The sequence below is a fragment of the Taudactylus pleione genome, unplaced genomic scaffold, assembly GCF_031769625.1.
Source record: "Taudactylus pleione unplaced genomic scaffold, aTauple2 ptg001060l, whole genome shotgun sequence".
Classification (NCBI taxonomy): Eukaryota; Metazoa; Chordata; class Amphibia; order Anura; family Myobatrachidae; genus Taudactylus; species Taudactylus pleione.
Genome location: NW_028285461.1, coordinates 2,156,877 through 2,177,500, shown reverse-complemented (window position 1 = coordinate 2,177,500; position 20,624 = coordinate 2,156,877). Strand labels below are relative to the sequence as shown.

Below are 20,624 nucleotides of genomic sequence, written 5' to 3'. Positions count from 1 at the left end.
TATATATATATAAACACTCTGCCCAGGTACTGGCATGTCCTATTATGTATACTATATGTATCATATTATATACTATATATGTTATTGTCCTCTCTGTATACACACTCTGCCCAGGTACTGGCATGTCCTATTATATATACTATATATATGATATTATATACTATATATGTTACTTTACTCTCTGTATGCACGCTCAGCCCAGGTACTGGCATGTCACATTATATAAACATCATACTATATACTATATATGTTACTGTCCTCTGTATGCACACTCAGGGCAGGTACTGGCATGTCTTATTATATATACATCATATTATTTACTATATATATATATATATATATATATATATATATATATATATATATTACTGTCCTCTCTGTATACACACTCTGCCCAGGTACTGGCATGTCCTATTATATATACTTTATATATCATATTATATACTATATATGTTACTGTCCTCTCTGTATACACACTCTGCCCAGGTACTGGCATGTCTTATTATATATATCATATTATATACTATATATGTTACTGTCCTCTCTGTATACACACTCTGCCCAGGTACTGGCATGTCTTATATATAGTATATAATATGATATATATATAATGTTACTGTCCTCTCTGTACGCACGCTCAGCCCAGGGACTGGCATGTCTTATTATATATACTATATGTTACTGTACTCTCTGTATGCACACTCATCCCAGGTACTGGCATGTCTTATTATATATATCATATTATATACTATATATGTTACTGTCCTCTCTGTACACACTCTCAGCCCAGGCACTGGCCTGTCTTACTATATATATCATATTATATACTATATATGATACTATCCAGCCTGCATGCACACTTAGTTATATATGGAGGAAAAGGTATAATGTCTGTTACACACAGTGACTAAAGCTGGGCAGCCACTATACAATTATTTGGTAGTAAAGGGGCAGTCACAGCAGTACCTTGGACTGCAGAGCTAAGTGGGCATGGGTGAGGAAGGCGCATCCAGATGCCAGTTCTAGAACTCTCAACAAACAGTTGCTCCCAGACCTCCTTCAGGGGGGTGTGGTCAAGAGGTGTGGCTTTGCGGGTAGAGGCCGTGGCCACGTGGCCCTAACCCCCCCATTTTAGTCTATCCGTGGGGTCCCAGAGGTACGGACTGCCCTCTGGGACTAGTGTATTTGCAGTGCCGACTCCCTCACTGTGTCTGGAGCCGAATGCTGCACAAAATGCTACAGTGGAGCACCCGGCTCCTGTCACTGAGAGGGAGTCAGCACTTTGGTGTCACCCCTTGGCAGGTGACACCCGTGTGAGGACAATCTGGCTGGTTGGAATGAAAACCTGGTTATGTATGGGAGCAAATGACAATCATCAATATGAATCCCAAACACTGGAAAACAGACAAAAATGGTTGTTCAGACAAATTGGTTAAACACACAAATGTAACCAATTTGAACAATTTTTTTGTCCTTTTTCCAGTGTTTAAAACCGTATCATCGACTCTCATTGGCTCCCGTACATTACCAGGTTTTCATTCCAACCAGCCAGATTGGACAGATATCTGACAGATAATTGTATAGTGGATGCCCAGCTAAGCTGCCTGCACACGATGTGCTCATGTGAGCGATTTCCCTTGAACTCTCCCCGGCAGCTCCCAGGCTCTCCAGGACACGATATGGTGCTAAAAAGTGTCCAATCTGACCAAAGATCTATCTTGCACAAAATCTATCTATTGCACAAAATCGTGTATGAGATTGGCAAATCTTACCTGCAGCAGGCAGATCTGAAGATGCGATGTATGACCCACAGGGGCGCGCATCGACATCGTGATCGTGAGTGGACACTCACGATTTGGGCATATTTCACACGGTTTGACGTCACGATGCTTTGAAATCGGGCAAATTGTGTAAAATATTGTCTAGTGTGTAGGCACCTTTAGACTGGACATATTTTATAAATACACAGTGGCTTGTGGGCTTTAGGTAATGCATCACCTGCAACACATTTATTTATCTGTGTTTTTCTCAGATAAATAACAATATATTGCATTGTTTAGCTATGTAGCAATGCTGGCTTACTATGATAAGAGGCAATCCCCGCACAGTCTCTCAGTGGGAGACTCCACTATCTAGATGTCCAGTATCTGTAGAAGGATCAGAAGATCCCTTTCCAGCGATACTGTAGTGTAGTCAAAGTTCTACAATGGCTATTGTCATCTGACTATGCTGTTAGCTCCTGGGGCCGAGCTAGGGAAAGCTAAGCTTTGTTCCATTGCCCCAGACTACAGTCCTCCTCAATGAAAAAGGATGGGGATTGCGCTCTGCATGCAGGAGATCTCCCTGATACCGACTGCATTCAGGCTTCATTAAATGGGCAGGTTACTTAATGTACAGACTACTATACCAATTCCGCATGATGTCGGGGTAAATCAGGTTACTACATAGGCCAAAATGTATTTTTTTTATTCGTAAGTGACATGTATAGCAATAGTTCCGGGATGTGAAAACCTGCTGCCCTGCAGCTCCCATACCATGGGCACTACACTGGCTCAATGATTCTTATTAATGCCCTGTGGTACTGAGGCCATGGGTCCAATTCTGGCCATGGGCCTATCTGTGGACTCCTCAGTTTATCTGTGTTTCCTCCCACACCCTAGAAACATGATGGTAAGTTAAATGGCTGCTGACAGAACGGCCCTTGTGTGTGCGCAGTACACAATCTAGGGGTCTATGTACTAAGCAGTGTTAGGAGACCAGAGTGAAAAGTGATAAGGTGCCAGCCAATCAGATCCCAACTACCATCTTGCAGGCTGTGTTTGAAAAATGACAGTTGGGAGCTGATTGGCTGGCACCTTATCACTTTTCACTCTGTCTCCTAACACTGCTTAGTAACTAGACCCCCTAGACTCTAAGCTCCAATGGGACTAGGGTGAATGACAAATATCAGCGCTGCATAATATTGAGGTGCTATATAAACACACAATAACTACAGAGCCCCAGCTGAGGAAACTTCTGACCTGACCATTCATGTGGCCCCAGTGCGGCTTTTGCAGCATATGTTATACACTAGACCACTAGTAGAAGGGGATCTCTTGCTCATTTGTCACCTTAGATTTCCAGTGTCTCTGATGCCAGTTAGTCGAATATTCGTACCCCCCCATGTGCTTACCCCATGTATGCCTCTTTTTCTCTCTGATCTCAGTGCGGAGCCCCTGAAGCCCCCCATGCCTTGTGGGTACGTGGAGGAAAGATGGGTGTGGGAGCTGAATGACCAGTCGCCGAGGGCGCAGCTGTCCCAGTGTCAGCGCGAGGTTTACTTTCACACAGACCCTGCCTTGGAGAGCTGCGGCACCGCTGCAGTGCGAGGGGACACAGGTAATGGACCCTGGCCTTCATCTTCGGGTGAAACGAGAAAATACTGGTCCCCCATTGCAATTTTCTTCCCAACTGTAGTAATACTAGAGGCGACAACCTGACTCGTTTCAACTCCGTTAGGTAAGTTATATCAAAGTTTGGGGTCCGTGTACTAAACCTTGTAGAGAGATAAAGTACCAACCAATCAGCTCTTAATTGTCACTTTACAGGCTGTGGGGCAGATGTACTAAGCCCTGGAAAGTGATAACTTGGAGAGTGATAAACTACCAACCAATCAGCTCCTAACTGTCATTTTTTTCAAACACAGCCTGTAACACAACAGCTGAGTGGCTGGTCGTTTATCACTCTCCAATTTATCACTTAGTACATCTGCCCCATTGTTTGAAAAAAGACAGTTAGGAGCTGATTGGTTGGTACTTTGGGCCTGATTCAGACCCACTCGCGAGCGGCTGTCCGCTCGCAAGTGGGTCGATGGTGTGCACTGCGCATGCGCATGACGGAGGGAGCTCCGTCGTGCGCATGCGCGAGACGCGACGAGCGAAGGACTTTCCTTCGCTCGTTGTGTCTAATCAAAGGGGGCGTGCTGTCGATGTTGATTGACAGCACGCCCCCTTTGGTGGGCGTGCCGGGGGCGTGCCACCCAGACAGGGGCGTTCCCAAGGGAACGCCTAACGTCAGAAGCCGGCCCCACTGACATCACTAGTGATGTCAGTGGGAGTGATTTTGGCTCTGATAGAGCCAAAATCACTCCGGGCCTTGCGGTTGAGAAACTCAACCGCAGGCTTCGGTTCGCAGTGGCGATGGTCGCGATGGTCAAGACCATCGCGACCATCAACCTGCACGCTCGTATAGGCTGTGGGTGGTGACCCACAGCTATACGAGCGTCCAGGAGGACGCTCCATAATTATGGAGGTGGGCCCTGATTCGTCCGGCTCTGAATCAGGGCCTTTGTCTCCATCCACTTTAGGCTTTGTACATAGACCCCATTATTTTAAAATCAATTAATTAATGAATTGAGCCCAGAAAAATGTAGAAAAAGAGAGTAGATGCCAGGTTTGGAAGCAGACAAAATTCACCCAGATGAAATAGGTTGTGTAAACATCTTTGCAGAGCCTGGTACTGTAATGCACCATAATTCATACAGTGCACCAACTAACTAGGGATTTGAAGGCCCTACACAGTAAAAGTTTGTAAGGGCCCCTATGCTGAATGGTGAAAAATGTATATGACACATGTAACTTTGACAAGGAAGATGAGTCCCCTCAGGTCTGGGCCCCATAGTAGCTGCACCCCTTGTGCCTATGGTAGTTACACCCATGCCCACCACAAATAGCTTTGGTTTGGCAGGGGTCCGCCTTGATGGCCTGCCCAGCGCACATGTTAAGGTGTCAGGAGATGCCTCCTCAAACTGGAAGTGCGCCTAAGTTTTGGGGTAGCCAGAAAATCTGGAGTTGCACTGTGTAAAAGTGTCACGCCAAGTCCAACTTCCTGTACTGGAGACATTTTTTTTTTTACACTTTGTGTTTATCCAGGACAGTAGTCTGATGTTTTTCATGCTATCGGTAAATAAAATGTAAGTTATTATTTACATTCTCTTTTGATCATTACTAGTTGACATTATAGCTCACTGCAGTGAGTAAAAGGGTTTGATCATTACACTGATTGAAGCTGTGACATTCGTTAGGACAGTTCCAGAATAATGACTAGCTCTCCCTTCAGTTGACTAAGGGACAATCTAGTCCCAGCATTAGTGTCTCAGATGCATCTTACTACCGGTTACAACTGAGGTCGTACTTATATACTTCTTCAGTGCAGAAGATAAATCCGTTCTATGCTCAGATTTGTGTGCAGGGTTTGGTTGGGAAACCCTACTTCTCTCCTTAGGCTGCAGAAGGGTATTCTATAGCCCAGATAGCCCAAAATTTTCACAACATTTTATCTCAGCCAATGAAAGAGGAACAAATGGGGGGCGAGATTCTTGTCGACATTATCTCTCAGGGGTTCAGGATGTATCGGCTATCTTATTACCTGCTATTAAGTCAATTGCTGCGTACAGGACCTGTTTAGCATCAGCTGCGGTATACAGGGCTTACAGAGATTCCCTTCTGTCCCCTCTCATCACCTTCATAAATCTCACCCATTTGCAGACCATCTGCAAGACTTGTCCCCGAGAAAAAGATAACAGCAGGGAGGTCTCGTACACATTGACATTGACTACTGTTGCCTTTACAATTTTAATGAATTCCTAACAACTCCCCCTTACGGGTTCCCAGCTCCTTATTATTTATTGATGCCTGGTTTCCCCTTACAGGATTCATACAAGGGGAGCATTACTGGGAGATCCAGTTCCTGGAACCCCCATCGGGAATGTCCGTCATGGTCGGTATTGGGACCAGCAGAGCTGCATTGCATGCTGGGAGCTTTCAGTACGTCAACTTGCTAGGTGAGTTCTATACTAGACATTTACGGATGGAACTATAGACCTAGAGGTTTATTTACTAAGCAGTGAAAAGTGATAAGGTGCCAGCCAATCAGCTCCCAACTGTAATTTCTACTTCAGGGTCCATAGGGTATCCACAGGATACCTTGGGGTATAGGTGTGACGTCAGTCATCGGGCACCAAAGAGTTAAGCTTTCAGCCTCCCAGGATGCACTAGGTCCCCCTCCTATACCCCGCCCCCGAGCCAAGGCATCTCAGTTTCGTTTGGTGCCCGGCCGTAGTCGGAGGCACCTGCTAGAGGGGGGCTTAGAAGAGCCCCTGAAGCATTTTCTTCATGCAGCTGTGGCTGCACATCTGGATGAACAGCATGGACAGTCAGTCCTGACGTCCATGCTGTCTTCCCTACACCCCGCCGGTACCAGAACGCCGGTACTGATCCGGGGATGCTGGTGGACATCTGGGGTTACAGCTAGCGGTGACCCCAGATGTTCCGGACCATGGCCGGATTCAAGGGGGACAGAGGTAAGCAGCGGGGTCCCGCGGGGGGTCCCCGCTGATCACATGGTCCTAAGTCCCCAGGCAGGGGGCTGCCTGGGGACTGGCTACAGCGTGGAGCCAGGCGACCAACCTGCGCTTCCACTACCCCCTGGGACAGCGGACCGCAGCAGAGCGGTAGCGCTGCGGCGTCCCAGGGGTTAAATGCATGCCAGGGGAGCGCGCCTTCCCTGTCTCACAGCCGGCGCCTCCCCCGCTGCACACAGCCCTCTCTGCACTGTGCTGACTGGCCCTGTGTCAGCGCTCCTCCCCCAGGACAGCCTTCTCTCTGCTCCTCGGTGGCCATCTTTTCTGAAGCATGGTGAACGCTGCTGGAAACCTGCATTGGAAGCATCGTGGTCTGGGTCCCCCCGCATACCTCTCCTCCGCTGTGGTCAGGTCTGTGTATGCAGCGCTGTGTCCTACCAGGCCCTGTGTCTGTGTAGTTGAGTGATCAGCGCTGTTAGTGCAGGAATTGTTATTTCTCTGCATTGTATGTGACTGTGCTAGCGTTGCTGCCTGTAACTTTTTTTCTAAACTGTCAGCTTTATACTGTCCCTGTTTTTTCTGCTAAGCCCTTGCGGTGCGGTGCTGCAGGGTGGTCTCTCGCCTCTTAAATATATAATTGGTGAGAGGGGTCACATATGTGGTGCCATCATGTCTGAAAGTGATTTTCCCCTCCGGCTACAGTGTACTACATGTAAAGTACCGTTAGCGGAGGGGGAGGGTAGCGCGGAGGGCCTCTGCCGGCAGTGTTTGTCTATGGCGCGGCCTCTTACGGTTACTGCACCAGTACAGGAGCCGCCCTGGGCTTGTTTCGCTCAAGCGCTTACAGCCTTAGTGGGCCAGTTAGCTCCGCAGCCCGCGTTTACACCGATGGGTTTGTCCCAGCAGTCAGTGGTGTCGTCACCCATGCAGGGTTTCCCACGACAATTGGTGGTACCCCACAGTCTCCCTATTTCCCCGCTCCCGGTTTCTCAGGAGCCAGCGTGGGTTAACTCCCTGACGAGTTCTGTACAGCACTTGTCGGATGTGTTGCAAGGGGAGTCTGTGATGCGGCCGCATAAACGGCCGGTGGCGTCTCTGTCGGCTCCTTATGAGGATGACGAGGGGACGTCTGATGATGGGGAGATTCTGGATCCTTACGATCAGGAACCTCTCCATGCTAAGGACGCTGATGCTAAGTCCAAAGTATATATTCCTGGACTTATTCGGGCGGTCCGCACAGCCTTGGTGATTGAGGACGAAGTTCCCCCAGCGGCTAAATCTAAGTATGCCTTTTTCAAAGATGTGAAGGGCGATGCCACAGTCTTTCCTCTTTCGGGTCAGTTGGTGGACCATTTAGAGGAGGCGTGGAAACAGCCAGGCAAAAGATACCAGCCACATAGACGCCTGGCGGTGGCTTATCCGTTCGCGGATAATTATTTTGCAAAGTGGGAATCCCCTCCACAGGTGGATTCTCACGTGACCCGTCTTGTCCGTAGTGCCACATTGCCGATGCCATCCATGTCCTCCCTTAAGGATGCTACGGACCGCAAGGTGGAGATCTGCCTGAAGTCCGCTTATTCCCTTGCGGGGGGGCAGCACGGCCGGCTATGGCCATTTGCTGGGTTGCCAGAGCGATGGAGCGCTGGGCGGATTCATTAGAGGCTTCTTTTGATTCCGACTGTCCGGCCGAACAGGCGGAGTTGATTGGCAATCTCCGTGATTCGGCCACCTACATCAACGAGGCGGCCCTAGACATTAGTACTCTGGTGTCTAGGATTTCTTCAGCAGCGGTAGCTGCTCGTCGCACCTTGTGGCTGCGATCCTGGATGGCGGACGCAGATTCCAAAAAGGGTCTGGAGGCGTTGCCGTTTACCGGAGAAGTTCTCTTCGGTCCGGATCTGGGTAAGATTGTGGCCACGCTGGCGGCAGCCAAATCGGCTTGTCTCCTTCTGGTTCTGGACCATCGTCCTTTCGGTCATCTAGGGCCCAGGGCAGGCCCAAACCACAGTCGTTTCCTCGACAGGCTGGCCCTAAGAAATCGGTCAAGCCCCGGAAGCAGACATGGAGTACCAGACGTCCGGCCCCCAAGCCAGATGACAAGCCTGCGGCCTGACGGTCCGGGCCTCCCTTTGGGGGATCCCAGGGTGGGAGGCTGCCTGCTGCAGTTCGCCCAGTGTTGGTCGACCACTACGACAGACACTTGGGTTCTGGAGGTGGTCTCCCACGGGTACGCCCTCTCCTTCCGGCACAGACCCCCGGCTCGCTTCTTCACCATGGGTCTACCATCAGACCGGAACAAGGCTACGGAGCTGCGGAAGGTATTGCACACTATGCTCCAGGCTGGAGTTATAGTGCTTGTTCCATTCTCCCAGAGGGGCCAGGGTTTCTATTCAAATCTTTTTTTGGTACAGAAACCCAATGGGTCGTATCATCCGATTCTCAACCTCAAAGCACTCAACAGGTCTTTGCGGGTACCGAAGTTTCGGATGGAGACCCTACGGTCCATCATCCTGGCGCTGGAACCTGGGGACTACATGGTGTCATTGGACATAGAGGACGCTTACCTGCATGTCCCTATTCTTTTGCGCCATCAACAGTTCCTCAGGTTTGCAATCCGCAGCGACCACTTCCAGTTTCGGGCGTGACCTTTTGGCCTGGCGACAGCACCACGGGTTTTCACCAAGGTGATGGCGGTCATGGCGGCTTCTCTGCGGCTGCAGGGAGTCCGCCTGTTGCCGTACTTGGACGACCTGTTATTGGTGGCAGGTTCTCCAGAGCTCCTGTTACGCCACTTGGACCCGACCATTGCACTGCTGCAACGGCACGGCTGGCTAATCAACTGGCAGAAGTCCACTCTAATCCCGTCTCGGAGGATTCTGCATCTTGGAGCCTTATTGGACTCGGGACAGCAAAGGATCTTCGTGACGGAGGACAAGATCTCTGCTTTACAGTCAAGGGTGCGCAGTTGTCTGCACAGCCGCCGGGTGTCCCTACACTCGGCGATGAGGTTACTTCGCTCCATGGTGTCGGTGTTCGAAATGGTGGAATACACCCAGTTTCACTCCAGACCTCTGCAGCACCTGATCCTGTCCAAGTGGAACGGGCTGCCTCAGTCTCTGAAGTCCCAGACGATTGTGCTCACCCCGGAAGTTCGCCTGTCCCTTGCTTGGTGGTTACAGACGACCCACCTCAACAAGGGACATCCGTTCTGGGTTCCAAATTGGGTCCTGTTGACAACGGACGCCAGTCTTCGGGGCTGGGGAGCGGTTTTGGGTCCACACTTGTTCCAGGGCAGGTGGACGCCGACAGAAGCGGAGCTTCCCATAAATATCTTGGAAATCCGTGCGGTCTTCAATGCTCTCCAGCAGGCACATCGGTTTCTCCAGGATCACCCGGTACAGGTCCAGTCGGACAACGCTACCACCGTGGCCTACATAAACAGGCAAGGAGGAACCCGCAGTCGGGCGGCTCTCGTAGAGGTCTCTCGGATCCTGGTTTGGGCGGAGCGCAATCTTCCGGCCATATCAGCGGTCTTCATCCCGGGAGTGCTAAATTGGGAGGCGGACTTTCTAAGTCGCCAGGACGTTCATCCGGGGGAATGGTCCCTGCACCCGGACGTTTTTCAACTGCTGGTGGACAGGTGGGGTCTTCCAGAGATCGACCTCATGGCGTCCCGGCACAACAACAAGTTGCCGGTGTACGGGTCTCGCACAAGAGACGAAGGGGCGTCTCTGGTGGATGCTCTGTCCGTCCGGTGGACATTCCGGTTCGCATACCTGTTCCCTCCGGTCTCCCTTCTTCCACGGGTAATCCGGAAATTCAAACAGGAAGGAGGGACGCTCCTGTTGATAGCTCCCGCGTGGCCCAGACGGCACTGGTTCTCAGACCTTCAGGGTCTGTCAGTGGTCAGTCCTCTGCGGTTGCCGCTACGACCGGACCTTCTGTCTCAGGGTCCTTGTCTTCACCCGGACCTGACTCGGCTGTCTTTGACGGCGTGGCTGTTGAGACGGCCATGCTGAGGTCCCGGGGGTTTTCCAGCTCTGTGGTGCGTACCATGTTGCGAGCTCGGAAACAGTCTTCCGCGAGGATATACCATCGCGTGTGGCATACGTTTTTCCAGTGGTGTTGACCGAGAGGTTATGCACCGCGGGAGTTTCGTCTGTCTCGGATTCTCGCCTTCCTACAAGCGGGACTAGATCATGGGCTTTGCCTTGCTTCTTTGAAGGTACAGGTTTCGGCCCTGTCTGTCTGGTTTCACCGTAGGATTGCTACAATCCCGGATGTGCGCACCTTTATGCAAGGTGTTGTCCGCATTCAGCCGCCCTTTGTTCCACCTGTGGCGCCTTGGGATTTGGCTGTGGTCCTGAGGGCTCTCCAAGGACCGCCGTTTGAACCACTGGGTTCAGTGGATCTTAAATGGCTAACAGCTAAGACTGTTTTCCTTCTGGCTATTGCTTCGGCCAGACGTGTTTCTGAGTTAGGGGCTCTTTCTTGTAGACCCCCTTTCTTGGTTTTTCATGGGAACAGGGCAGTGCTCCGCACTCGGCCCGAGTTTCTTCCCAAAGTTGTTTCCCAGTTTCATGTTAACGAGGAAATCGTTGTTCCGGCCTTTAACTCACCGGGTCTTTCCGTGGGTGAGGCCTCTTTGGATGTTGTGCGGGCCTTAAGGACTTATGTTGACCGCACTTCTTCGTTTAGGAAGTCGGACGCTTTGTTTGTCCTCTATGGCTTCCGTAAAAAGGGTTGGCCTGCTTCAAAGCAAACTTTGGCAGCCTGGATCCGTATGGCTATTTCTGAAGCTTATCTTCATGAAGGCCTGCCGGTTCCTCCTTCTGTGAAGGCTCATTCCACTAGGTCTGTGGGTCCTTCGTGGGCAGCTCGACGTGGTGCCTCTGCAGTCCAGATCTGCAAGGCTGCTACGTGGTCCTCTGTCCATACCTTCGTGAGGTATTACAGGTTTGACACCTTCGCCTCTCAGGATGCTTCCTTCGGGCGGCGGATTCTCCTTTCTGCACAGGAGCGTCCCCACCCTTAAAGGATACTGCTTTGGGACATCCCCAAGGTATCCTGTGGATACCCTATGGACCCTGAAGTAGAAAATATAAGATATGGTAAGAACTTACCCTTGTTATCTCTATTTCTACGAAGTCCATAGGGTTCCACAGGACTCCCGCCCTGTCGCACCTGTGCTGCAGATGGGCTTCGCTCTGGTCACCGGTATTCCGTCTCCCTCTGGTGAGAATGTGATTCTTGTATGTGTCCAGATCTTTGTTCTCTCTCTTCCTTCTCCTCCGGCCTATGGCTTGGTAACTAACTGTGATGCCTTGGCTCGGGGGCGGGGTATAGGAGGGGGACCTAGTGCATCCTGGGAGGCTGAAAGCTTAACTCTTTGGTGCCCAATGACTGACGTCACACCTATACCCCAAGGTATCCTGTGGAACCCTATGGACTTCGTAGAAATAGAGATAACAAGGGTAAGTTCTTACCATATCTCATATTTTTTCAAACACAGCCTGTGAGATGACAATTGGGAGCTGATTGGCTGGCACCGTATCACTTTCTTATCACTTTTCACTCTGTCTCCTAACACTGCTTAGTAAATAGACCCCCTAGCACCTACTGGGATGTATGGTCAGTGGTAGCATCTGGACCTCCTCTGTTTGAATGGTCAACAGGTCACACCATATACAGGTGATTTGGCGTTGTTTGGACGGCTAAACAACGGGAAGTTGTTTAGCCGTCCATAGAAAATAAAACATTTTTTTTTTTTTTTTGTCATGGCCACAGAATTTCTTATGATCCCAAATGGGATCATCCTGAAGATACTGGAATCCATACTCCATTTTCCAGGTCTAACATTTTCATGTAGTGATTTTCCTCATCACCAGGTGTAGACAATGAGAGCTGGGGCTTGTCCTATCGAGGCACAATCTGGCATGGCGGCAGCAGCAGCGGCAGACTATACACAGACCCATTCTACGAGGAGGGGACAGTTATTGGCGTGCACTTGAATATGGAGGAGGGTACACTGACCTTCTATAAGGACAGACAGAGTCTGGGTTTGGCTTTCACAGGACTACACAAGGTACGGTCATAGGTGACAAGAGAGCCAGCAAAAATAGTTATTCACAACATTTGGATTAGACTTTTATGGACATCATCCACAAAGTCTTCTGCTTGGACATACACCAATTAATATAATGAAGTCTTTACTAAGCATATACTCTAGAACACAGGTTCTCAAACTCGGTCCTCAGGACCCCAAACAGTGCATGTTTTCCATATCTCCTCACAGAATCAGTGAAATAATTAGCTCCACCTGTGGATTTTCAGTGAGTAATGAATACACCTGTGCCCCTGCTGGGTGACCTGGAAAACGTTATCTGTGTGGGGTCCTGAGGACCGAGTTTGAGAACCACTGCTCTAGAACACAGGTTCTCAAACTCAGTCCTCAGGACCCCAAACAGTACATGTTTTCCAGGTCTCCTCACAGAATAAAGCTGGGCATACAGGGCAGCATGCCAGCCGCAGATGTCCGCGACATACACTGTGAGAAATCTCAGTGTATTAGCCCCAACATCTGCGCTTCGCCCCGTGGGAGGAGACATTTCCCTGTTCCTTCCATGGGAAGGAACACAGGAAATGTCTGTCTGTCGGCCACGGCTGGGCATAGACTGCCCGATGCGGCCGACAGATTACCCCATAAATATTGCATCGGACGGGCATGCTGGACAATCCGGAATCCCCGGCCGAGCAATATTTAACCCTCGGTCGCCCGCACACATGCTGCAATTATCGGGGCGATCTGCGGATATCGGGCGGATTGCCCAGATAATTGTAGTGTGTATGGCCAGCCGTGGATCTTTAAAAATGTGTCACTGAGTAATGAATACACCTGTGCACCTGCTGGGTGACCTGAAAAACGTGACCTGTGTGTGGTCCTGAGGACTGAATTTGAGAACCACTGCTCTAGAACACAGGTTCTCAAACCCAGTTCTCAGGACCCTAAACAGTGCATGTTTTCCAGGTCTCCTCACAGAACCACAAGTGAGATAATTAGCTCCACCTGTGGATCTTATAAAATGTGTCAGTGAGTAATGAATGCATCTGCGCACTTGCTGGGTGCAGGGCCAGATTTACCGCTAGGCAAATGTGTGCTGGTGACCTGGAAAACATGAACTGTGTGGGGTCTTGAGGACAGAGTTTGAGAACCACTGATCTAGAATAAGAACAGATTCTGAGTATCACATGGAGAACAGAGGATGTGGTACTAAGTAGGTACTAATTGCTGTTATCAATATCTTAGAATGGAGTAACAGGTAAAGAAAAACCATACTTGCCGACAGTCAGCTCCAGCCTTCCGGGAGGGAGCTGATTGTCGGCTAACAGCGGGGGCGGGGCCGGCCATTGGGGGCAGAGCCGGGGCGGTCAGGTTGTTTCTCATTGGGGGTGGAGCCGGGGGCGGGGCCGCACGATCGCGTCATAATGGCTCCGCCCCATCTTCACAATGCCATTATTTTCGGTGTTGTGAAGCAGGGGGCGGGGCCACGATGACGCGATTCAGCGCGAATCGCGTCACTGCCCCCCCCCTCCCCCCGCTGCGGGGGTTTCTAGTTGTTTCAGGGGGAGGTAGGGAGGGTCAGAGACTTCCGGGAGGCTTGCCTGCCTTTGCGGGGGGCCGGGAGCGGCACTCGAAAATCGGGAGGCTCCCGGCCAAATCGGGAGGGTAGGCAAGCCTGAAGAAAACATTGAAAACAAAATAAAATATATTTGGCTTTCCAGGTCTCCTTGTTAAGGTGCATACACACACACAACGATTTTGTAAATGAACGATTTTATTAAACGATTTTCATTTATTTTTCAAGGGAAAAATGAACGAAAATAGTTTACTAAAATCATTCATTTACTAAATGTAATGAACGATTTTTTTGAACTACAAACGATTTTTGCATATTCCCTTACTGAAAATTGTTGAGTTTGTCAGTCTGACTGAACTACAAACGTGAACGCGCCTGAACGATAATCGTTCATCGTTTTAACTCAGAAAGTGAACGATTTTTTCAACGATTGAACGATAATAGTTTAAAAAATCGTGTCTGTATGCACCTTAAGAAATTATAATTTTTTTATATTTGGAGGGGTTGTGGGGATAGTAAATAAAATGTAACATGTCTACCCCTATATCTTTATTTTTAAAACTTTAAAGTATTTTTTTATTGACATGTTTAAAAAAATAAAATAAAAGTAATAATAATGTCATTTTATTGAATAGCCCCTTGTAAAGAAAGTTAGACAGATTCAGTTCAAATATCAGTAACTTCAGCTAGTTTATTTTCCCCATCCCTTATCCGGCATGGTAGTGCCCAAACAATATTCCCTATAACAGAGGATCCCAACTCTGCCATTACAGTCCCCGTTTTAAGGATATCCAATGCTTGAGCACAGGTGACTTAATTAGTACCTTAGTCAATTTGATTTAACCAACTGGATTCAAGCATGGATATCCTTAAAACCTGGACTGTAATGGCGGACCTCTGCTCTATAAAGAAGTCGCCATTTGAATGAAGCACAGGTTCTCAAACTCAGTCCTCAGCACCCGAAACAGTGCATGTTTTCCAGGTCTCCTCACATAATCACAAGTGAAATAATTAGCTCCACCTGTGGATCTTTTAAAATGTGTCAGTGAATGCATCTGCGCACTTGCTGGGTGCAGGGCCGGATTTACCCCTAGGCAACCTAGGCGGACGCCTAGGGCCTGGCGGGTTCCAAGGGGCCCGTGGCCAGGCCCCCCGGAATCCGGCCCTGGAGAGAGCCTGCATTTTAACTCCAACTCCTCCTCCCCTCACCTGGCAGGAGCAGTGCTCTAGACGTGCTGCTGCTGTGTCTCCTCTTGCCAGCCGGTGCCAGCAGCAGCAGCACCATGTCCAGAGTCCTGCTCCTACCAGCTGGGAGGAGGAGGAGGAGGTAGTGTTTCAGGACAGGGCCAGCGAACGCTGGCCTCTAAAGTGATCGGAGGATAAGGAAGCCTCCGATCGCTTCAGAGGCCAGCGTTCCCAGTGATGAACTGCGTGGGTGATGTCATGACGTCACCCGCGACATGAGGAACTTGCGCGGCCGAGCCTACCGAATCGTTAGATCCATAGGTATGTGAGCGGGAGCGTCAGCCTGGACGATGGCCGCGTGGAGTCAGGTAAGTACTGGGAGGTGGGGGGCACTACTTTAAGGGTCACCACTACAGGGGGCACTGCATATGGGCACTACTACAGGGGGTCCTGCCTAAGGGGTGCTGCTACAGGGGGCATTGCATAAGGGGCACCACTACAGGGGGCATTGCATGAGAGGAGGGGGGAGTCTGTGCTGAGAAGAGGGGTCAGTGATGTGAGGAAAGAGCGGGCCTGTGCTATGAGGGGGAGGAGGGGTTCTGTGAAGGAGCGGGTCTGTGCTGTGAGGGGAGGAGGGGAGGGTCTGTCCTGAGAGAGGTCAGTAATGTGAGGAAAGAGGGGGTTTGTGCTGTGAGGGGTTAGGCTGCTGGGGGGTAAGGTTAGGGTTAGGCTGTGGGGAGGATGGGAGGGTTAGGATACAACAGGTATCTGTATCCTAATTTTGTTGGGATACCGGCGTCTGGATTCTGAGCACTGGCATCCCGTACCCAACCCATACATACATACATAGCCGACGTTTCAAGGCCACAGCGGACCTTTTCTTCAGAATGCTGTACAGGGGCATGAATCAGAAATTAAAATATAGTGCTATGGCTTGTTTGAGGGAGGGGGGCCCCAAAACTGGTATCTTGCCTAGGGCCCCATGAGGTCTAAAATCCAGCTCTGGATGGGTGACCTGGAAAAAGTGACATGTGTATGGTCCTGAGGACGGAGTTTGAGAACCCTGGAATAAGGTATTCTGTTAGGTCACCATATTTTTTTGGTTAGAAAACAAAAACTCTATAAAGGAACGTCCATTGGTGTCTGTTGGTTTCAGCATCACAATACAGCAGGCAGAACTATATTGTGCTATACATCAAGTTATCTGATCACTGTCCTTTCTTCTCAGGTCCAGACACCATTATATCCTATGGTTTCTTCCACCAGCCCGGGCACGGAGCTGGCACTGGGACTACGGTGTTGTAGTTTGCTCACTCTGGAGGAGCGGTGTCTCAGAACGCTGGCTCGTACCTTGACCCAGAAGGACTTGGCGGATATGCTACCACTACCCGCTACAGTCAGGTGGAAGCTGAAGAGCTGGAAAACCTGGGATGTCCCGGGGCATGAGCTGTAACCAAAGGTGCAGCTGTCGCAGACTTTGTCGTCAGTAACACAGAAACAATGCCCTGAAGCCAGGCAGAGGCATCTCCTCGTTCCACCACTCCTTGAAATGACGTCTGGTATATAACAATGTGATGTACGGAGCAAGGAAGCGATCTATAAAAGGGTTAATTCCTTAGACCAGGCCTGGCCAACCTGCAGATCTCCACCTGCTATGAAACTACAAGTCCCAGCATGCTCTGCAACAATTTTGCTTTTTGGGAATGCGAAAACTGTGGCAGGGCATTCTGGGTTGTGTAGTTTCACAACCACCGGAGAGCCGCAGATTGGCTAGACCTGCCCTAGACTATTGTATGAAGACAAGTTTGCACCTCAGGAACATGACTAAGGGAAAATGCCTCCTAAGCCGAGAACCTTTTATACTTTGTAATTCAGATTTTCTACAACTCCTCTATGTGGAGGGAACGATCTATAAGGGGGTGAAGGCCCTGCACTACTCTATGAAGAAAAGAGGATTCCCCAGGAACCTCCAAACAGAAATGAAAGGAAAACTCTCCCGTAACCAGAGAATCTTTATTTTCTGCTTTGTACTTGAGATTTTCTACAGGTTACATACAGAACTGCGATGCAGGGAACCGCAGAGCATTTTGTTTTAGAGGCGTTGTCCACCTCACACAAATAGATGAATGCCCAATGTCTGGTTGTGCTGCTCTCACTGCTGTGGGATTTTGGGGAGATGGACCAAACCTTCTAAAGGGGACTAGTCAGTGTGTTAGGTTGGGAGCGGGAGGCTGGCGCTCTGGCTGCTGGCGGTCAGAATCCTGACGTCGGCATCCCGACAGGGTTAGGATACCGTCATCCCTATTTTTCAGCAGGAGCAAGCAGGAACTCTCTCATTAACTAGGACATAATGTCTTGAGCCAAAATGTGTTTTCCATAAGATAAGTTTCATTTGAAAGTCCCCTTTGAGTGCCTTCTTTCCTAAATAATTAATATATATATATATATATTTTGTTTTTTCTATAGCTCCACCCACAGTTCCTGAACTTATTTTTCCAGAAAAATAACCCTCCTCCTCCCTGTCCCTCTCTCCCCGCTGCCTAACCCTACCCTTTTCACCCCGCTGCCTAACCCTGCCCCTCCCCGCTGCTTAGCCCTACCTCTCCCTCCCCGCTGCCTAACCATACCCTGCCCCTCCCCGCTGCCTAGTCCTACCCTTCCCTCCCTGCCCCTCCCCGCTGCCTAACCCTGCCCTTCCCTCCCCGATGCCTAACCCTGCCCTTCCCTCCCCGATGCCTAACCCTGCCCTTCCCTCCCCGCTGCCTAACCCTGCCCTCCCCCTTAAGTTTAATTTTTCCACTTATAATAATATTGCTTGGATCAGCCTCAGTCATTATCATGAGAGCAGACATCGGGGCTGTCTTTAGTCTCACTATGCAGATGCTATAGAACATATGCCCGGATGGCTGAAAAGGCCATTGTGAGCTTAGGGCTTGATTCAGCAAGGTTTGCAATTGCTAAGCTGCATGCAGGCTTTAGATATATGATGTATTCACGCAGGCTATAGACAGAGCCGTAGCTAGACTTTTTTGGTGCCCTGTGCCAGAAAGAGCATTGGCGCCCCCCTCATTTTTCAAAGGGACAAAATGCACCCGGGAAGGGCTAGGGAAGAGATAGGAGAGGCCAGGAGATCCTGGGGATGAAATAAGAGGAATCTACAAGCAAGAATGATAATAAACAGAAATTTGACAGGCCCAAACAGCGCCCCCTGACCTGTGGTGCCCTGTGCGATGGCACCGGCCGCACTACCTTAGCTACGGCCCTGGCTATAGATATATGATGTATGCACGCAGGCAGCTTTGCAGTTGCGATCCTTGCAGATATGGTAATACACAGGAGGCATCACGTCTCCTGCTGTTTTACTCATCTGAGCTGCGCTGTCCAACGCAGCATCGTACTGCGGGACATCGTCTGGCTAAGGTGACCCATGGGGCCACGCAAGCCGGCCGCCGCAGATTAGGAAGAGGCCAGGAAATCTCAGTCAGCCGACGTAGATCTTGGTCTCTTCCCTTAAACACACCACACCACACCCCACCCCACGGCAGCGACCCTCCTTGCTTTTTCAGGAAACGGAACCAATCGCCGCCCCCTCCCCGCCCACAAACTGCAGCAGACTGTCAATCAATGACAGTCTGTATGTGGGATCGCAGGCCCGTTCTGCACATGCGGAGAACGGGTCAGACGCCTGTGCAGATTCACGATCATCGAGAATCTGCGTACAGCAGTGCATTGCTGAGTAAGGCCCAGAGGCCGCACCTGGATTATAAAATTCATGACAGACAGGGAAAGTCCACTTCATGCTCATTGAAGCAATTTTGTCTCAAAATGAAATCTCGTTGTTGCATGTCAGTGCATAACCAGGTGCATTTATTCACCACTATCTGTCTAGCTCAGGATGCAACATGTTACAAAATATCATTCTCAGTTGGGGGCCTATTTATCAATCAACATTTGCTGGATTTCCCCCCCCAAAATTTTTTTTTTTTTTATCAGGGTGAACATGCATATAGTAAGTTTCTCCAGAACGTATGTCCGAGGATATCTACTGCCGTTTCCCATTTTGCATCATCACAAAAGCAGCTTCCATAGGTTTTTACCAGGAATCGGTATGATTTACCCCCTTCCCCTAGCCTAGCCTCCCTAACCCCAAGTCCCGCCCGGGAGCCCCTAACCTAACCCCCAAAACAGCACAGCTGTCCGCACCCGTCCTATCATCGATTGGTAAGCTAGGTGTCCGGCTCCCAGCATAAGTCTGATGACAAGCGTCGGGATTTCGACGCCTGTCATTAGACCCCTGCTGGGATTAGACAGTCGGGAAGCCGGCGGTCGGGATTACGTCCGTCGGCTTCCCGACTGCTACCCGTTTTACTAAGCTCCGGCCTGCAACGCATTTCAGAGTTCAGCCCCAGTAGCTAATACCAACTTTAGATGGAGACAGCCATTGTAGCCTATAGGCTACACTCCGCAGAATGTACCAGGAGAGGGATCCTTAGGATCCCTCTCCGATAGTGACCATCTGCGCATGCCATGGGGTCCTGAAGTACAGAAGTGATTACATTAGCAATCACATACCTTCTTTCACACCACAGGGAGCCCCTGTGAGTGGTTTGTAATACATCCTTGCCATGTATTAACATCATATTGCTGCGATAAACCGTGATATACAATTTTAACTATCTTGGCTAACCCTTAACATTTATCTCATGGCATAAGTACTTCTGTGGGGAAATGGCTGGCACTCTCAAAGATGCCCCTCGCTGTGTTAGGACAGAGATTGAGCAGTTTTTGTAATAAGTGATATGCTATGTATTATTACTGTACAATCACGTATGCATATCTACATTAAACGGGACTTTTAATAAGATGTTGCTGTGTTCTTATTTTGCAGTAATTCTATGCCAGGTGTAAGCAATGTGTGGTACTCCAGCTGCTGTGGAACTATACATCCCAGCATGCCCTGCCACAGTTTTACAGAAGCTGGAGCACAGAATGCTGGCTACCCTTGTTCTATATTCTAAATGCACTGAGCATTTTTGTATAAACAATGGGGGGGGGGGAATCAAACCTTATAAAGAGGACACTTGAAAAATAGGAACCAATCAGCTTCTATCATTTTATAGAATGTACTTGACAAGACAGAAGCTGATTGGTTGCTATGGGTAACATATCAATTTTTTTAAGGAGAACAGGTGGATAAATCTCCCCTTTATGTTCCTATTCAGCTAACATTCTATATTACACACTTCCATATCACCATAGACACACTTGAATGTACCCCAAAATAACCTGGACACTTATTTGCTGATATACACCTGCTGGCTGGCTGGCATTTTTCATCATTTATAAAAGTTGAAATAATCAACTAATATTCCACCATTTAACGGCCTCCAATACAAGTATGGTATAAATGCCGGTATCACTAGTCATTATTATTACCATTTATATACATAGCGCAAGCATGT

General features: G+C 49.5%; 1 protein-coding gene across 1 annotated transcript in view; it reads left to right on the top strand.

The window, feature by feature from the left end:
* Positions 1-20,026, top strand: part of LOC148453923 (SPRY domain-containing SOCS box protein 3-like) — a 20,279-nt gene extending 253 nt beyond the window's left edge. Inside the window, exons 2-5 of the mRNA XM_088461488.1 lie at positions 3,206-3,378; positions 5,690-5,821; positions 12,229-12,425; positions 16,391-20,026. Of these exons, the coding sequence (XP_088317614.1) occupies positions 3,206-3,378; positions 5,690-5,821; positions 12,229-12,425; positions 16,391-16,615 (727 nt within the window). The 3' untranslated portion in view covers positions 16,616-20,026. The remainder of the gene's footprint in view (positions 1-3,205; positions 3,379-5,689; positions 5,822-12,228; positions 12,426-16,390) is intronic.
* Positions 20,027-20,624: the final 598 nt, after the last annotated feature.